Genomic DNA, 15,064 nt, shown 5'->3' with positions numbered 1-15,064 from the left:
CGCCGGCCCTCGGAGACTGGACGATCCCGCTCTTCTAGCTTCCCCATCAGTTTCACAATAAGCCCTGGCCTGAGGCTGGGTCCCCAGTCCTACTTCCTTCTGTTGACCCCAAGGCTGCCCCCACCCCGGACCCTTCACGTCTTCAGTGTTGATCTCAGTCTAAGGGTAGATCCCCTCAGTCCCTTTGCTGCCTCCCTGCCTGAAGTCCCTCTGGTTACTTCTGCATCCTTGATTTTGACTCCCCTCCCAGGACTGGGCCCCAGTCCTGTTTCCCCAGGCCACGGGACTGGGCCTGAGTCCCCTCTGCCTCCTCCTCCTCCTTCTTGGCCTGAAGGCAGGGGCCCTGTACCTCTGTTTCCACCACCTCAACCCCCACCGCAAGCTGGACCCATCTCCCATTTCCCTCACACTGACCCCCAAGGGTTGGAGTCCTGGATGTCAGTACTAGCTCAATGTGTGGCCTTGGGCAGGGTGATGTGACCTGTGATATGTAGCCTTGGGCAGGGTGATGTGACCTGCTCCCTTCAGTTCAGGAGCTCTGCAATTCCCTGATGAAGGAATTCACATTTTATAGCCATCGGGAACAAAGCTAAACGACGTGTAGTCCCAAGCCTGTGCGAGAGCAGGGCAGCCCAGGGAGCCAAGGCCCTGGCCTGAAAACAGCTTTGAGAAGAAAAAACTAAAGATCTAGGCTCAGATTTCAACACAGTTTTATTGGGAGAGTTTGTTTTCTGTGAAATACACTAGAGGATGGGGAAAGGGACACATTCACTTTGCAAGATAAGGATTTCCCACCACTAATGGGAAGGAATAGGGTGGGCAGGGCACAGGGGATTTGGATCCATTTTCCCACCTCCTTCTGCTTTGTTCACACGTCATTTCTCTCTCAGCCAGTACCAGCGGACACAAAGACAAGAAACAAAAACAAGATCAACCTCCAACAAGGCCACACCCAAGCCCTCTCCCTTCCCAAGCTGTGCCAGGGTTGCCAGGGTCAGGCAGGCCCGGCCAGGGTAGCTGTTCCACAGCCCCAGGGCACACCGCGAGGTTGCAGAGGACAGGGCTCCTTTCTCACACAGGGTGGGCCAAAGTTAATAAATTAGAATAAATTACGGGGATGGACTAGGGAAAGGAATGTAACTTTGTGCTGGGAGGGCCCCTTCTTTCCAACACACTAGAGTTGGTGGGGGGAGGCAGGGGGCATCTCCAAAGGCCACTACAGTAGGGGTAAGAGCAATGGGGGCAGAAATCAGCTTTCCTCCACGTTCTTCCCAAACAGAGCAGAAGAATTAGGGGTGGGGGGAAGATACACACACAAGGAGAGGAACCCCCTTTCCCCAGGATAAGGAAGGGCCAAGAAGGAGGATACTAACCAACCCCCCGCCCCATCTCCCAAACCATCACTAAGGTTAAGGATTTGGTCAGTGAATCAATGAGGTGGATGACAGGAATGTGGTAGGGGAAGCAGAAGATGTTGGAAACAGGGACGCCCAGCCACACCCGTCTCCCCAGCCTTCAGGGAGAACAGACAGGTTGGGGGAGAGGGCACCAGGGGCTGGGCTAGGGGTCAGCCATCACTGGTCAGCTTCCCCAAAGACATCATTCTGTTTGCGCTTCATGTTCTCAAAGTCAAAGGCGGAGCCTGCCATGCGCTTGTAGATGTCTTTGATGTCGTTGCAGGTTGTCTCAAAGTGTGTGGTGGCATCGTAGGAGCAGGAACAGAACACCTGGAAACAGCCAGCGCCCAGGGCCCGAGGTGAGTGGGGCAGGGGCCCTGGGCCGGCAGCCAGGACCCAGGGCCAAGACAAGCTGCTTACCTGGCTCTCGGAACCATCATCGATGGGCTCGTACAAGTCACTGATGGCCACAAACCTGAGGGGCAGATGGAGGGACTGAAACAAGTCTCAGGATCAGCCTTGCCCTCCCTGATGTCCGTCCTCCAGCTCCCTGGCTCCCTTCCTCCCCCCAGCTCCAGCCCCAGCCCCTCAGCCCCTCACTTCTGGTCAATGGGCTCCAGCAGCTCCAGGGCCGGCTCAACCTCCTTTTCGGGATCTGTGGTCTCCACTGTGGTGCTGGCGATGGCAATGTACTTGCCCTGCGCGGCCACATTGTGTGCATAGGAGATCATGCACACGTAGATGTCTGCCCACAAGAAAGGCTCCATTAGCAGGGGTACGTGGGAGGCTTCTGGGGGCCAAGCTCAACTTGGGCCCTCCTGCCCCTCCCCAGCCCTGCAGAGCTGGCCACATCCCAGCAGCCGCCCTCGTGGAAAGGAAGCATCCCTCCCTAGGGCCTCAAGACATGGGGACCGTGATGTGGATCCCTGCTCTTCCATGGAGGAATTGAGCAGAGAGCCAGCCCCCGGGCTGGGGGTGGGGGGCAGCGAGACAGGGCTACCCCAAAGAAGAGAACACACTGGAGGAAGTCATGTGGGGCTTGGCCTACCTGACTTCCTGTTGACCTGGTTCTGGGGGATGATGATTTGGCAGGAGTTGGCATCGTTGGTGTTCTTGATCGGGTGGCTGAGGATGCAGATGATACGGATAACCTGGCCGGCCTTCCGCACGCGGTCAGGAACATAGCTGGGGTCACAGATCAGCTGCTTGCAGCGGGCCACCTGTGAAAGCACCAGAAGGCCTTGGCCCTATTTGACCCCCACTCCATGTCTGAGGGCCAGGACACCCAGGGAGGGCTGGCAGCTCTGGTAGGCGGGCCACTCCCCAAAGCTGTCACCATCACCCCTCCCATAGCGTACATTCTCCTCCCACACCTCGGGAAGCTGGGCCCTCATCCACAGCTGTCTGCTGACAGCAGTGACGACCGTCTTCCTCTGGAGCCCTGGTCCCCGGGCTGAGGCGCCTGGCCGAGTTGCAGGAGCCCCAGCAGAGCTAAGGTGACCGGGAAGAGGGTCTCAAAGGATGGGCCGAGCCCCACCCAGACCAGCACGCCTGTGCAGCAGGAAGGCTCACCTCGCCCTCGGACTTCACGCCCACCACCTTGCCATTCTCCATGATGATGTCGTCCACTGGTTTGTTCAGCATGTACGTCCCCCCGTAGATGGCACTCAATCTACAGTGGGGAGAGGAACCATGAGGGTGCCTCCTGGGAGACAAGGGGACCAGCGCTACTGCATGCCCTGCCCCCGGCAGCACAGGGCATGGAGAAGGTGGCCTCAGGCAGGCAGAGCTCAGGAGACCTGGGGGCTCTTCCAAGCTTTGTTGTTGCCAGGACCTCAAGACTGAACCTGGAAGGGGCCCTCCTCTCTACACTTAATGCCAGAAATTTCGAGCAAAGGGCTAGTATGAGGGTAGCTCCTCAGAGAAACATCCCAGGGAATAGAATGAATGGCTCTGAAGAATCCGACCGGAGGTTTCAAGGCCACAGGCCCAGTCCTTGTGCCATCTGACTCCAGCTAGGAGCCAAACGAGCCCTATCTGTGGTCCTTCATCTCTGCACTTCAATGTCCCACTGGGCTGCCATCACCCGAGGATGGTGGGAAGTAAACTAAGCCCACAGTGGGAAAGTAACAAAACACAGTGGAGATGCCCAAGGGGACCCTTCCCATTGTTGGCCTCAGCCTTCTCCACTGCCAACCAACAGAAGCCACGCCCTCACCTTGCAAAGCCTTGGGGCAGCTCGCCAAGGCCATAGAGTGGGTACAGATACGGGCTCTTTCCATACCGAGCCAGGGATTCGCTGTACAACTTGATGCGGTTGATGGTCTCAAGACATGGCTGGTCCAGGTAGCTGGGGGAAATAGGGTCAGAAGAGGCTCCAAGAGCAGAAGGCCCAGTGCACCCCCACCCTGGCATCAGGCCAGCCTTCCCACCCTTGCAAGCCTGGGAAAGACCATGGGTCAAATGCAGGGAAGGGACAGAAAAGGTGACAGTTGAGTGAGCCCAGAGCTGAGTACGGGAAGTACTCAGGGTGAGCCAAGAGAGCAGCAGGCAGGAGTGGGGAGGGCAGGGTGTGGGCCGGCTGAGGGGTAATATGCCATGCCAGTTTCCCCTCACTCATCAGTGCGGTAGAGCGCCAGGGCATGGCCAGTGAAGTCAATGACATCCTGGCCCAAGTCAAACTTCCGGTAGACGTCACGCATGCTGGTGTTCTGGGGGTCGACGCCCTCAAAGGTCTTGGGGTCGTTCTCATCAAAGTTTGCCACGAACACCAGGAACTTGCGGAAGCGCCGTTTCTCAAACATGCCCATCAGGTCTGCGAGGGCCACATGCAAAGCACCACTGAGGTGCGGGCTGTGAACCTCTCCACCTGCCAGGCAGGCAGAGCAAGCAGGTGCCCTAACTCCCAGCAGGGTTCTCTTGCCGACCACTGTGTGATTTTCAATTAACCCCTCTGTGCTTATTGGCCTGTTTCCTCAACTGTACCAACAGTGAGTCTGGCTGGACAGCCTCTGAGGGCCCTCCCAGCTCTGACATTGGGGATGTTTCACTGATTAGGTGAAGCCCCTGTCAAAAGCTGAAATCTGTCCAGGACACCGTATTCCCTTCACACTCGGACTCCCCTCCTAGCAACCAGTGGGTGCACACAGGGGGATGATAGAGCAAGGGGCTTTTGGTACTGCACAAGAAACATGACCTGCAGCAAGGGCCACCCTGCTCTCGATAGCTGTCCCCCCTTCCGCCCCCCCCTTCGATTCCCTGGCTCACGGGACCCACACTCACTGGAAGCCAAGGCTTCAGTCTCAGTAGATGGTACTTTGTAGATCTTGCCCCCCTTGTAGACAAAGCTGCCCTCCACCACCTTGAAGTCCAGGTAGCGTGTCACCTCTGTATACAGTAGCATCTTCACGAGCTGCCCTGCGGGGTGGTGTGGGCAAGGCAACAGGGTCAGCATGGCTCCCTTCACAAGCTCGAGCTGGTCTGTCTGTCCCTGGTCTGCAGTCTGACCCTTCTCTGCTTGTCCCAATCACCCTGCCCCCCACAATACCTCCTTCGTCTCCCTCACCATTGGCCATGAGGAATTTGGGGATCAAGTCAACGTTCCAGTCTCGGCCCCGGCCCATTGTCTCAGGGGGCCCCTCCAGCAACTGAAAACGCTTATACAGCTGCAGGCAGGGGAAGGGGAAGAGAGAGACAGAAAGATGCATCTCAAGGAATCCCCTCCCGCCCCCGCCCCCCACCCAGAAAACCTGGGGAGCTGCTTCATTCAGCACCCCATGCAAGAGGTTAACAAGGGACAGGCCCAGGCCCGGAGCAGCCTACCTCCTCCAGGGGGGTGATGGAGGAGCTCTCGCCCCCATAGTAGGGGTTCCGGTCCATGTGCAGCACCTTCTTCCCGTTCACAGACATGATACCCGACAGGATACATTCCTGAGTGAGGGGCAATGTTCACTGCACTCCCATCTGCCCACATTCCCACCAGCAGCCCTGACCGTGTTCCCCACTCCAACCCTGAGGGGAGAGTCAACCTGAAGGGCCTCTGCCTCAACACACAGTTCCTTGCATCTATGGCTGGTCGCTCTGCCTGAAATTGGGTGGGGGGGGCGCCTTCATTTGACCACGGTTTCCTTTTATAACCTTGCTGGGTAAAAAGGTGAACAAGGAAAAGGATATCCAGCAGCCATATGGATGGTCTTCAAGCAACCAAGATGCCAAGAAAATCACCTATCCACGTAGAAGCCCACAAAAAGGCAGATAAAAACACAGGGATCGCCTAGCTGGACAAGCAAAGGACCCGAAAAGGAAGTAAAGAAAGGCTTAGCATGGTGCCGAAATCCCAGGCCCCACCCTGGGCCGCTTTCCTCAAAGAGGAACCCCTGACCCTGAGCTTTCCCAGCCACAGTAGGGGCTTCCACACCCGACTGTGGGGGAGGCGTCTCTCAGGGAAGCAGTCCAACAGGGTTCGGGGGAGGGCAAACACCCTCACCAGTCACTGTCACCAGCCCAAGGACAAAGGCTACAAATACGCCTCAGCCCCGAGGTCTCCATGGGAAACCGGGGTGGGGTAGCGGGAATGTGGTCACGGTCCCCACCGCGGCTCCTTCTGGAACATTCCCTGGGTCCTCGGGCCCCCTGAGAACCTGGGGAGGCAGGATGAAAGCCCACCCTGGCTAGTTCCCCTGCCCCGACCTGACTGGAGGTCCCTGTACCACAACATCTCCGCCAGAATGAGCGCAAAATGAGAGGGGATGTTAAGTTGGTCCTGGGTAGGGGCCGGGGGTCGGGCCCGGGGAATCGGTCAAGAGAGACAGCCAGAAAAGGGGCCGCTTCTTGGCAGACCGGCCATGACAGGGATGGAGGCCGCATCACGGTTGTTGGGCACGGGGCTGTCTTTTTGGGGACCGAACAGCGCCGCGCAGGCACTGATGGGAGGATGGGGCCGGGGGCTGCAGCATCCCAGGGAGAAAGAGAGGCGGCGCCCTGGACCCCGGAGGCCACACTTACGGTGAGTCCGGTCCCCAGCACAATCACGTCGTATTCCTCGTCCATGGTCAGGCCTCGGTGTCAGCGCCCGTCGGCTCCTCCTCCTCCTCCGCCACAGCCGCCACCGCCGCCGCCACCGCCGCCGCCGCCGCAGTGGACCAAAGATGGCGGCGCATCAGCGCCGCTCGACCCCTCCGCCACGTCAAAGAGTCCCGGCCCCTCCCCTCCGCCGCTGCTGCGCCGACCAGGGGCCCTGCTGTCCCCGCTTGCCTCCCGGGAAGGGTTGCTGGGACCCGGGCTCTAGCGCTCGCGCCATTCGGCTGGCCACGTCGCCTCGCCGAGGGCCTAGAAAAGACGGCGGTGAGGCGGGGCGGGGCGGGGCGGGGCGGCCTGGCAGACGGTGCTGAGACCCGCCAGGGATCCGTGCGCGGGAGCCTCGCGCGCCCCGCCCTGGGAAGCTCGGCGCGGCCTCGCCGGCTGGGTGCGCACTGCTGCAGCAGCCCGAGGCGGGCCCCTGGGGACGTGGGGGCGACTATTGTCGTGGCCGTCTCCCCCGCCTCCCTCTCCCGGGCGCTGAAGGCCCCCGCCCTCCACTAGTCGCTAAGGCGGGGGCCGGGGGAAATCCAGTTTGCGAACGACCCTCTCGGCCTCTGCTGGGTCGCTGGAAAAGCAGCCTCCATCCCTCCATCCTCAGGCCTCCTCTCTCGGCCTTCAGCCAAGCGCATCCTCCCTTGTGCCCAGCGCAGAAATGAGTGACAAGAAACCCAAGCATGGCGACCCGTCTTTATTTTATTTGGAAGAAAACCACGAGCACCCCGGGGCTCCTGCCGGGTACTCCCGACAGGAACAGGTCCCAAACCCCGTGATCACACCCAGCCCACCTGCCATGGAGGTCCCTTCCTTCTTAGGCCAAAGGAATAAACCCCAGTGTACGCCTTATTGTTAGCACATCACCAAAAAATAAAACAATAACGCCAGCTAAGCGGGACAGACAAATAGTACTTCCACACTCCCCCCAAACTCAGGGAATGGAACAGCTCCTGGCTGCTACAAGGAACCCCATAGAGCCTGGGAAGGGAGGACTGGCTACACAAAAGCACTATCAACAGCAAGGAGCAAAAGTGGAGAAATGAGAATAAATAAGGAGAAGCGGGGTGGATTTTGTAGAACTAACGGCCCCTACCTTTATAATGATCAAGCCTGGGAGATCTGTCTACTGTCTATGCAGAAATATATACACCTTGTGGAGAGAGATGTGGTGGGGAGTGGACAGCCCAGGGAAGACCCTCAGCAGGCTGAACAGGTAGCCTGACAAGCTAGGGGGAGCCAGGGAGTCGTGGGATGGCGGAAGAGGGAGAAGCCTTCCTGCCCAGTGGGCCTCTGATGGGGAGGTGACAACCTGGACCCCAGCCACGCCCTCAACCCCCCCCCCCCCCGGCAGGTGTGGAATCACACGATCTGGGTCAAAGTGATGGTGGGGCCCTTGTGGTCGTCGAAGCGATCCATGGTCTTGAGGCTGAGGATCATGTGCAGGCCGTAGGTGAAGATGAACAGCATGAACAAGGAGGTGAGCAACCCCATCCAGATACCCGGGGAGAAGAAGCCTGCACAGTCGCTAGCATAGGAGAACTTCTTGTCTGTCACATTGAAGGCCTGGATCTGAGGGACAGAAAGCACCGAATGGCCCCACCCAGAGAGGCCAGGTAAGTGTTCCCCAGCTGGTGGGAAGAGAGCAGCAAGGGGATGGGACTACATTCCCAGGCCCAAACCTGAAAGGACCCAGAAACCCTTCACAGGCCTCTGCTCCCCCCGAACCCCTCCTCCAGCCAGGGCTCCCCCACTGTCAGGCACAGTCCCTCCTCCCTTCCTACCTGGAAGTCCCGAAAAGTCATCTGCCAAAGAGAGGGCTGCGTGTCAGGCACAAGGAGGTTGCCATCCTCGTTTTCACTGCTGACATGCTCACAGTGGAAGGAATAAATGCTGGGCCCCGTGACCTGGGAGGCATTGAAGTAGGCGACGGAGCCATTGCTGTGGATTTCCAGGTTCTCCAAGGTAAACCAGTGCCGGGCAGACACTGAGTAGTAGCTGTTAGCCAGAATGAACCTGGGGGGGGGGGGGGGTGCGCCGCGGAGCGGGGTCAGGCAGCTGGAGAGGCTGGAGCCACAGCAGCCCACCTGCCCCTGCCTCTCAGACTCACTTGAATGTCACCATGGTCCCAAAGAGTGAGTCATATGTCAGCACCAGCCTGCAGAGGAAGAGGGGTTTTCAGACTCTGGAATGGCCTTGAAAACACTTCTGAGCAAGGCCCTCAGGTCTCCTTCTACCTGAGCTGCACCAGGTCCTCCCGCAGAGCCACCTAAAGAACCAGCACCCTAGCTTGACAGATAGGAGACCTGAGGCCCCATCCCTTTCCAAGTCAGGAGCCGGGTAGCACACAGGTGCCCCACCTCCAGCTGAGGGCTCCTTCCTCTGGGTTCCCTGAACCCCCAGACTCCCTCTTGGAGTTGCTTAAGGTGCTCAGGCTGGGCCATGAGGCTGCCCAAGGGGGTGGCACTGGGATCCAGGGTGATTAGGAACTGTTAACAACCAAGGCCCCAGCTAAGGATGAGAAGGCATGAGCAGGCAGAGCTCTGAGCAGCAGCCCCACCCTACACCACCACCTGCATCTTCACGCTGAACGCCCCCCAACACAGACCCAGGCAGGGTCACGCACTTTGCCCTCACCTGGCAACGGTGTCATTCCAGAAGGAGCCAGTCAGGTTGAGGTCCTGGACCCCAAAGGTGCGGGAGGTCAGGTCCTCCCAGTGCTCCCTGTATGCCACTGAGAAGTTTTGGGCCCAGAAGAGGATCCGGGTGTCGTAACTGTCATTGTAACTCACGGGGACATTCATTGTAGGCGGCACCACCGTTCTCTGCAACAGCTGGCGACCCAGCCCCCCAGTCACCATGGCTACATCGCGGGCCACCTGCAGACAAGAGCCCACAAAACCTTCTCTCAACAGCCCTTGGGGCGAGCCCTGAACCAGATAGCCTGCCCTTCCTCTCCCCACTGAGCACCATCTCTGGTCCCACCAGTGATGCTCATATGCAAAAGCTTCCTTTGAGCAGCTTTCCCCTAAGCCTCTGTGACATTGCTAATCTTTGCAACTTCAGAACACTTGGACTTCATGTCCGAAAATGCCAGCCCATAAGGCTAATGGGGTGAGATGGGCAGTGGTTGCTTGACTTTGTGGCTCATCCATGCCCCCCACCCCTACACCTGCCCAGAGGAACCAGCCCCCCTCCAGGCTCCCCGACCACGCCTCCTGGAGCCCTGGGCATGGGCACGTACCCTAGAAGGGCGGACCGCCGTGAGGGCCGCCGTGTAGGGGATGTCTTCTGACTTGAGTGTGCTCAGCACCTGCCCAATGACCTCATCTGAGGGGCCAGGGGGAGAACAGAAACGCAGGTCAGAGGCAGCCCCTCGCAGCCACTGTACCCAGCAGAAGCCAGGAGAGGCAGGCTGTACCCTTCTATGCCCTCTCTGGGCGCCTTCTCTGGATGGCGCTCTGTGAGATCACCTTGTGGAGGCGGGCACCCCTAGATGTCTCCACTGTGAAGCCCTTCTCACCCTAGCAACCAGTATGTCCCCATGTGGGACACCGAGCCCCTCCAAGAGCCGGCTCCCATCAACCCCCAGTAGCATTTTCCGTTTCAACAGCCACTTCTTATCATCCCCCCCGCTTCTGGCCTCCCCTGGGATACCATGGCCCCAGTCACCGCCTCCCCCACGTGGACAGAGGAAAGACAGACAGCTACCGAAAACACCAAATCCAGCATGGCAAGTTTCCGGTGACCTTTCTGGGAGGAAGAACTGTCCTCTCTAGCGCAAGGGAGACAAGTTCTCAGAACAGGTGTTTGAAACAGTGCTGGCGTGTTAAACCCCCAGACCCTAGGGTGCAGGCTGTCTGGGTGGAAGTTGGCTCCAGGCTGTGCTGAGGAGGCCCCTGGGCATCCAACGCTTGGGCCGAGGCCTAGGGACCTTGCCCAGTTGCCAGGGGCTCGGAGAAGCAGCCAGGCCCCCTGGGAATGGAGAGGGGCTGAGGAACCTGGGCCAGCTCCGCATGGCCAAGGGCTGGATAAAGATGGAAACCGTGCACCTTCCCCGACCCCACTCACCATTGCCCATGAGGACTTCCTTCGGTGCCATCAGACCCGAGCTAGGGAAGAGACATAAAGTTCGAGCTGCCCAAATCCTGATGGCTCTCTGCCACTCATTGGGCTGCCTCCTGAAGCCCCTCCAGGCCCTGGCATTCCCTGGTATAGCCCTGCCACTTAGAACACTCGAGCTGGGCCTCCAAGAGCCACACTCACCACCACCAGTCCCCCCTCCCAGGACCTCTGCTCACCTCGCGGCCCTGCCTGGAATCCCCTGTGCCTTCTCCCCCAGCTCCAGAGTCCCAGTCACGTCCCTGCCACCTCTCCATGAACAGTCCCCACTAGGCAGGCTGGTTCCCTGCTAGCGAGGCCCATGCCTGGCTCATCTCAGGAGGCCTGAGAGGCCTAGCTTGATGCTGGGCACTGACTCCTGAGTCCCAACCCGGCTGGAGGGCCTTCCTGCCTCTTCTGGCCAGACAGACGCCTTCTGGGAGGGCCTCAGGGTGCTAAATGGAGGACGGCTTGGCTGGACAGAGTTGTGCCCCCAGAGCTTGGGCCCTGAGGCTAGAGGCCCACCCATACCTGGCTGTGTAGGGCAGGCGGATGAGCAGCAAGGCCGGGATGCTGGCATTGAGCTTCAGTTCCTGGAGAGTGGCCAAGTCCACGTGCAGGGGGCTGGCCCCGAGCTTCTCCTGCAGGTAAGTGGTCAGAGTGCTGATCGCGTACCAGTCAACAGCAGGAAGCACCAGAGAGGAGGGGGCCAGGTCCAGGGCGTTCTGGGAACAGGGGGGAGACAGGCAGATGAGTTAGCAAGGGGCCACGGGACCAGGGTCGGCCAGCTACCCAGACCTCGGTAGCAAGCCACACCTACACCGGGTCTCACTCCAGGTAAGAAACAACACACACCACACTCCTGGCCCTGACACTTGGCCTTTCCCCATCAAGCCAACGTCTCTGGTTCCTGAGGGGATAGTTCCTATTATGCTGGTGGAGGGAGGCACGGGGTGGCCTCCAGGGTCACCGGCTGGGTGTAGACTCTTACCTCCAGGTTAGAAAAGGCGCTGTCTTGCTTGTTTCCAAACACGCCACCATATGCTGTGAAGTCCTCGATGCTCAGCTAGTAAAAGGGAGGGAAACAGCCTCAGAAGGTTGGACAGATGTGGGGCCAGGGCAGGGGGCAGACACTGGCCCTGGGCATTTCTGCAGGGCCAGCAACATCTCATTTAGAGGCAGGTTTGATCTGGAGCATGAGGGTGCATTTTAGGGGTGGGGGTGTGGAAGGTTCTCTTTCTTTCCGCCAGCAACCCTCTCAGCAGGGCAAGAAGACAAGGAAGGCAGTCACGGGGTTGGGAGAAAATGTGTGGGCAGCTGACTCATGATAACCTCAGGAGTAAGAGTCAACGGCCTGCCTGGAGATAAGAGGAACTTCGGACAGAAGAGGGAAGCTGTGGGGAGGGGGCTGGGAGCAGCTAAGAACACTGATTGCATGCCCCCGGGGCGGAAGGCCCAGTAAAAAGAGAACCTACATGCCAGCTGCAACAGCTGGAGCCGCCTTTGTCCAGTCTGCACAGGACCCTTTGCAAAGGAGGGTGAGAAATCCCCCCTCCCCGCCCCAGTTTTGGTGGAAGGGGACAGAGGTGAAGATCTCAGAACACACTGGACCAACCACAGAAGGCTTCTGAGCACTCTGGACCACAATCACCCTGACCCCCATCCTTCTAATCTCCACAACCTATGGATGTCCTTCAACTTTAGCCCTCCGTTCCAACTCCCAGCTTCCTCTGTATTTTCCCAGGGAGGCCCAGAGGTGATCTTAATCAGCTTCCCTGATGTCATTGTGTTTAGTATACACACCTGCCCAGCCTCCTTGCCCTTCTGGGCAGGAATCCTGAGCCTCTCTGGTGCCGAGGCTATCATTCAGAAAGCCTGTGTGCACTCCCTGTTCGAAATCACCCAAGACTTCCTGCCACATTTTAGAACTGCGACCAACCCCTTTCCCCCTCATGTCCGGGCTCCTCAACTGACCATCTCCTAAGCCTTTCTCTCACTCACTGTACTCCAGCCACACCAGCTCTTCCACAGGCTCACCCTTTGCACCTGCTGCTCTGCCAGGAATGCATACCTTCCTCCCCCAGCCACATGGCTCCATCTCTACCTCTGCTTACATCTCTGCTTCAATACCACCTCCTCAGCGAGCACTTGCCTGCTCCCTCTTTATGTTACACAGCATTGCCAGTCACTCTGTCCCCAAGTCTGCTTCCTTCTTATCTAAGGACTATAGTGCTGACATTATATCATACCAACTTAGCATTTACGTAAACCTCTCACCCTCGCAAGAGTGTTAGCTGCTTCGGAGTAGGGGCTTGGGTGATTCTGCTCATTGGTATGTCCCCAGCACTTAATCAATACCTGTCACAGAGTAGGTAGTCTATATTTGACAAATGAATGAATGAGTGAATGCCATCAGATGGGGGTGGGGGGGGGCGCCAGCCAGATCTTTTACATGGACTATCAGAATTGCTCCTCACTGCCCTCTGATGTCAGTGGTGTCTTTTTACAGATGTGGAAACTGGTATTTGCAGAGTATTTCACATGTCCAAAGGCCAGTAAGCAATAGAACTGGAACTGAGTTCCAGTCTGACTACATTATTCACCACCTCCTGGAAGGACTACAGGCCAGCACAGCTACCACCCTCTGCCCACAGAGCAAGACCACAAAGGGAATGACCCGAACAGGCCACCAATGAGGAAGAGACAAGCAGAAGCTCAATAATCTCACAAACACTAATCCTACACTGCCCTAGAATCTTCTTGTGGTCTGCATACCTGCTTTAGGGCCAGAAATGCCCAGATGGGAGGGTAAACAGTGTGCTGGGTATGAGCACAAAATCACAGTGGGGGAGGGGTGTCCAACAGACTCAGGCTGGAATAACCTGGGACTTGCACAAGCCATGGAACTTCAGCTGATCCTACAACCCTTAGCTCCTTAGACAGTAAAACCAAGATAATGACATCAGCTCAGCTAGTATGAATGAAGCACTCAGTAAGCGATCAATCATTCTTCCATTCTGTCTTACGATCATTACAGTCAGAATCACAACTCTGCCACCCAATAGCTATGTGACCTTGGGCAAGTCACTTGCCATCCTTGGGCTTCTCATCTGTAAACAGGGTTCATCATCCTCGCCTTGTAGTGAGTCAGGTAAGGGTTTGGTACTCAATCAGCATCTGGCCTCTGACCCCTTATTTCCCCCAATCAAGTGGGTGCCATTTCTGGGCCCTCACCATTCCCATGCTCAGCTGAGTGGCTCAGTGGAAGGGTGTTGTGCCCATAACCCAGAGGTAGACGGATGGAAACCATCCTCTGCTAGCTGTTTGTCTTCCCAGGTGGCACTAGTGTTTAAAAAAAAAAAAAAAAAGCCTGCCAATCCAGGTGTCCTAAAGAGATGTGGGTTCTATCCCTGAGTGGGGAAGATCCCTTGGAGGAAGGCATGGCAACCCACTCCACTGTTCTTGACTAGGAGCATCCCTGGTGGCTCAGACTGTAAAGAATCTGCCTGCCAATGCAGGAGACCCAGGTTTGATCCCTGGGTTTGGAAGATCCCCTGGAGGAGGGCATGGCAACCCACTCCAGTATTCTTGCCTAGAGAATCCCATGGACAGAGGAGCCTGGCGGGCTATTAGCCCATAGAGTAGCAAAGAATCAGACACGACTGAAGCGACTTAGCAGGCACACACCATTCCCACTGAACATTCTCCCGCAGGCCTTCCTAAGGAAGGAACCACACCTCTCTGCAGTTTGGACAAGGTCACTGCAGCTTCCCTCGGGGAATGGGCCTCAGTGTCCTGGGGGAGAGGGGGCTGTCTCCTGAATGACGTAGGGAGAGAGGGTTGGGGGAGGCGCACCTTGTCCTGCAGGAACAGCAGCACATTTCGGGGGCCCAGCTCCAGGGCGGGGTCTAAGTAGGTGGAGAGCTGCATGTCGCTGGTGATATGGCCCTCGTGGGTGTCGGCCGCAGGAGCCCACAGGCCTCTGGCAGGGGATAGAGAGGTGCTATCAAGCGGGGGCTTGAGATCCGAAGCCCGTGGGCTCCCAGCTTGATGCCTGGGGCCCAGAGCCAGCGCCCTTGCTACAGGCCTCCGAACAAGGGACAGCCCCCCCTGGGCCTCACCGCCCCCGCCAAGGACAGCTCCGGAGTCGAGCTAGGGCCCCTCAACCGCCGCGGCGCGCAGCGCAGCCCGCCCCGCTCACCGGTCACTCGACCACAGCACCAGCGGCACCTGCTGCTCCGACGTCGCCGCTGCCGCCGCCACCAGCATCAGCGGCAGCCATGGCATCCGGCAGAGCGCTGGAGCCCACCGCGTCCCCGCCCGCACCTGAGCCGCCGCGGTCGCCGCCATCATAACCTCTCGGCCTGTACTGCCAGGACCCACCGCGGCCGCCGCGGATCAGGTGACCGACGCCCCCGCCCAAAGTCCGCCTTGAGCTGCCATTGGTCCGGGCGCAAGACGGCTCTCCAGACTCTCAGGTGATTGAACGATGTGGC

General features: G+C 58.3%; 2 protein-coding genes across 2 annotated transcripts; both read right to left on the bottom strand.

The window, feature by feature from the left end:
• Nucleotides 1-693: 693 nt before the first annotated feature.
• Nucleotides 694-6,826, bottom strand: GDI1 (GDP dissociation inhibitor 1). Its single transcript, XM_061409035.1, has 11 exons — nucleotides 6,402-6,826; nucleotides 5,220-5,327; nucleotides 4,963-5,062; nucleotides 4,680-4,814; nucleotides 4,014-4,212; nucleotides 3,616-3,747; nucleotides 2,970-3,069; nucleotides 2,446-2,617; nucleotides 1,998-2,142; nucleotides 1,818-1,872; nucleotides 694-1,727 (listed from the first exon to the last, which is right to left on the bottom strand). The coding sequence occupies exons 1-11, from the start codon at nucleotides 6,444-6,446 to the stop codon at nucleotides 1,575-1,577; spliced, it is 1,344 nt and encodes a 447-aa protein (XP_061265019.1). The 5' UTR covers nucleotides 6,447-6,826; the 3' UTR covers nucleotides 694-1,574.
• Nucleotides 6,827-7,149: 323 nt separating this feature from the next.
• On the bottom strand, nucleotides 7,150-14,996 carry ATP6AP1 (ATPase H+ transporting accessory protein 1). The gene is made up of 10 exons (XM_061409034.1): nucleotides 14,770-14,996; nucleotides 14,424-14,550; nucleotides 11,560-11,634; nucleotides 11,100-11,293; nucleotides 10,539-10,579; nucleotides 9,712-9,797; nucleotides 9,105-9,346; nucleotides 8,578-8,625; nucleotides 8,252-8,483; nucleotides 7,150-8,039 (listed from the first exon to the last, which is right to left on the bottom strand). The coding sequence occupies exons 1-10, from the start codon at nucleotides 14,919-14,921 to the stop codon at nucleotides 7,830-7,832; spliced, it is 1,407 nt and encodes a 468-aa protein (XP_061265018.1). The 5' UTR covers nucleotides 14,922-14,996; the 3' UTR covers nucleotides 7,150-7,829.
• Nucleotides 14,997-15,064: the final 68 nt, after the last annotated feature.

Source organism: Bos javanicus, chromosome X (assembly GCF_032452875.1).
Source record: "Bos javanicus breed banteng chromosome X, ARS-OSU_banteng_1.0, whole genome shotgun sequence".
Classification (NCBI taxonomy): domain Eukaryota; kingdom Metazoa; phylum Chordata; class Mammalia; order Artiodactyla; family Bovidae; genus Bos; species Bos javanicus.
The sequence above is the reverse complement of the archived record's forward strand: the minus strand, read 5'-3'. Positions and strand labels throughout refer to the sequence as shown.

Bases quoted from the DNA above. Each gene is read 5' to 3' on its own strand.
- GDI1 (XM_061409035.1), bottom strand. From the start codon at position 6,446: ATGGACGAGGAATACGACGTGATTGTGCTGGGGACCGGACTCACC. The intron at 4,815-4,962 runs GTGAGGGAGACG...ACCACCCCGCAG, and splicing joins CAAATTCCTCATGGCCAATG to GGCAGCTCGTGAAGATGCTA. The intron at 4,213-4,679 runs GTGAGTGTGGGT...TGGCCCTCGCAG, and splicing joins GACTGAAGCCTTGGCTTCCA to ACCTGATGGGCATGTTTGAG.
- ATP6AP1 (XM_061409034.1), bottom strand. From the start codon at position 14,921: ATGATGGCGGCGACCGCGGCGGCTCAGGTGCGGGCGGGGACGCGGTGG. The intron at 14,551-14,769 runs GTGAGCGGGGCG...ATCCCCTGCCAG, and splicing joins GTGCTGTGGTCGAGTGACCG to AGGCCTGTGGGCTCCTGCGG. The intron at 9,798-10,538 runs GTGAGTGGGGTC...CTGGCCCCTCAG, and splicing joins GGAAGTCCTCATGGGCAATG to ATGAGGTCATTGGGCAGGTG.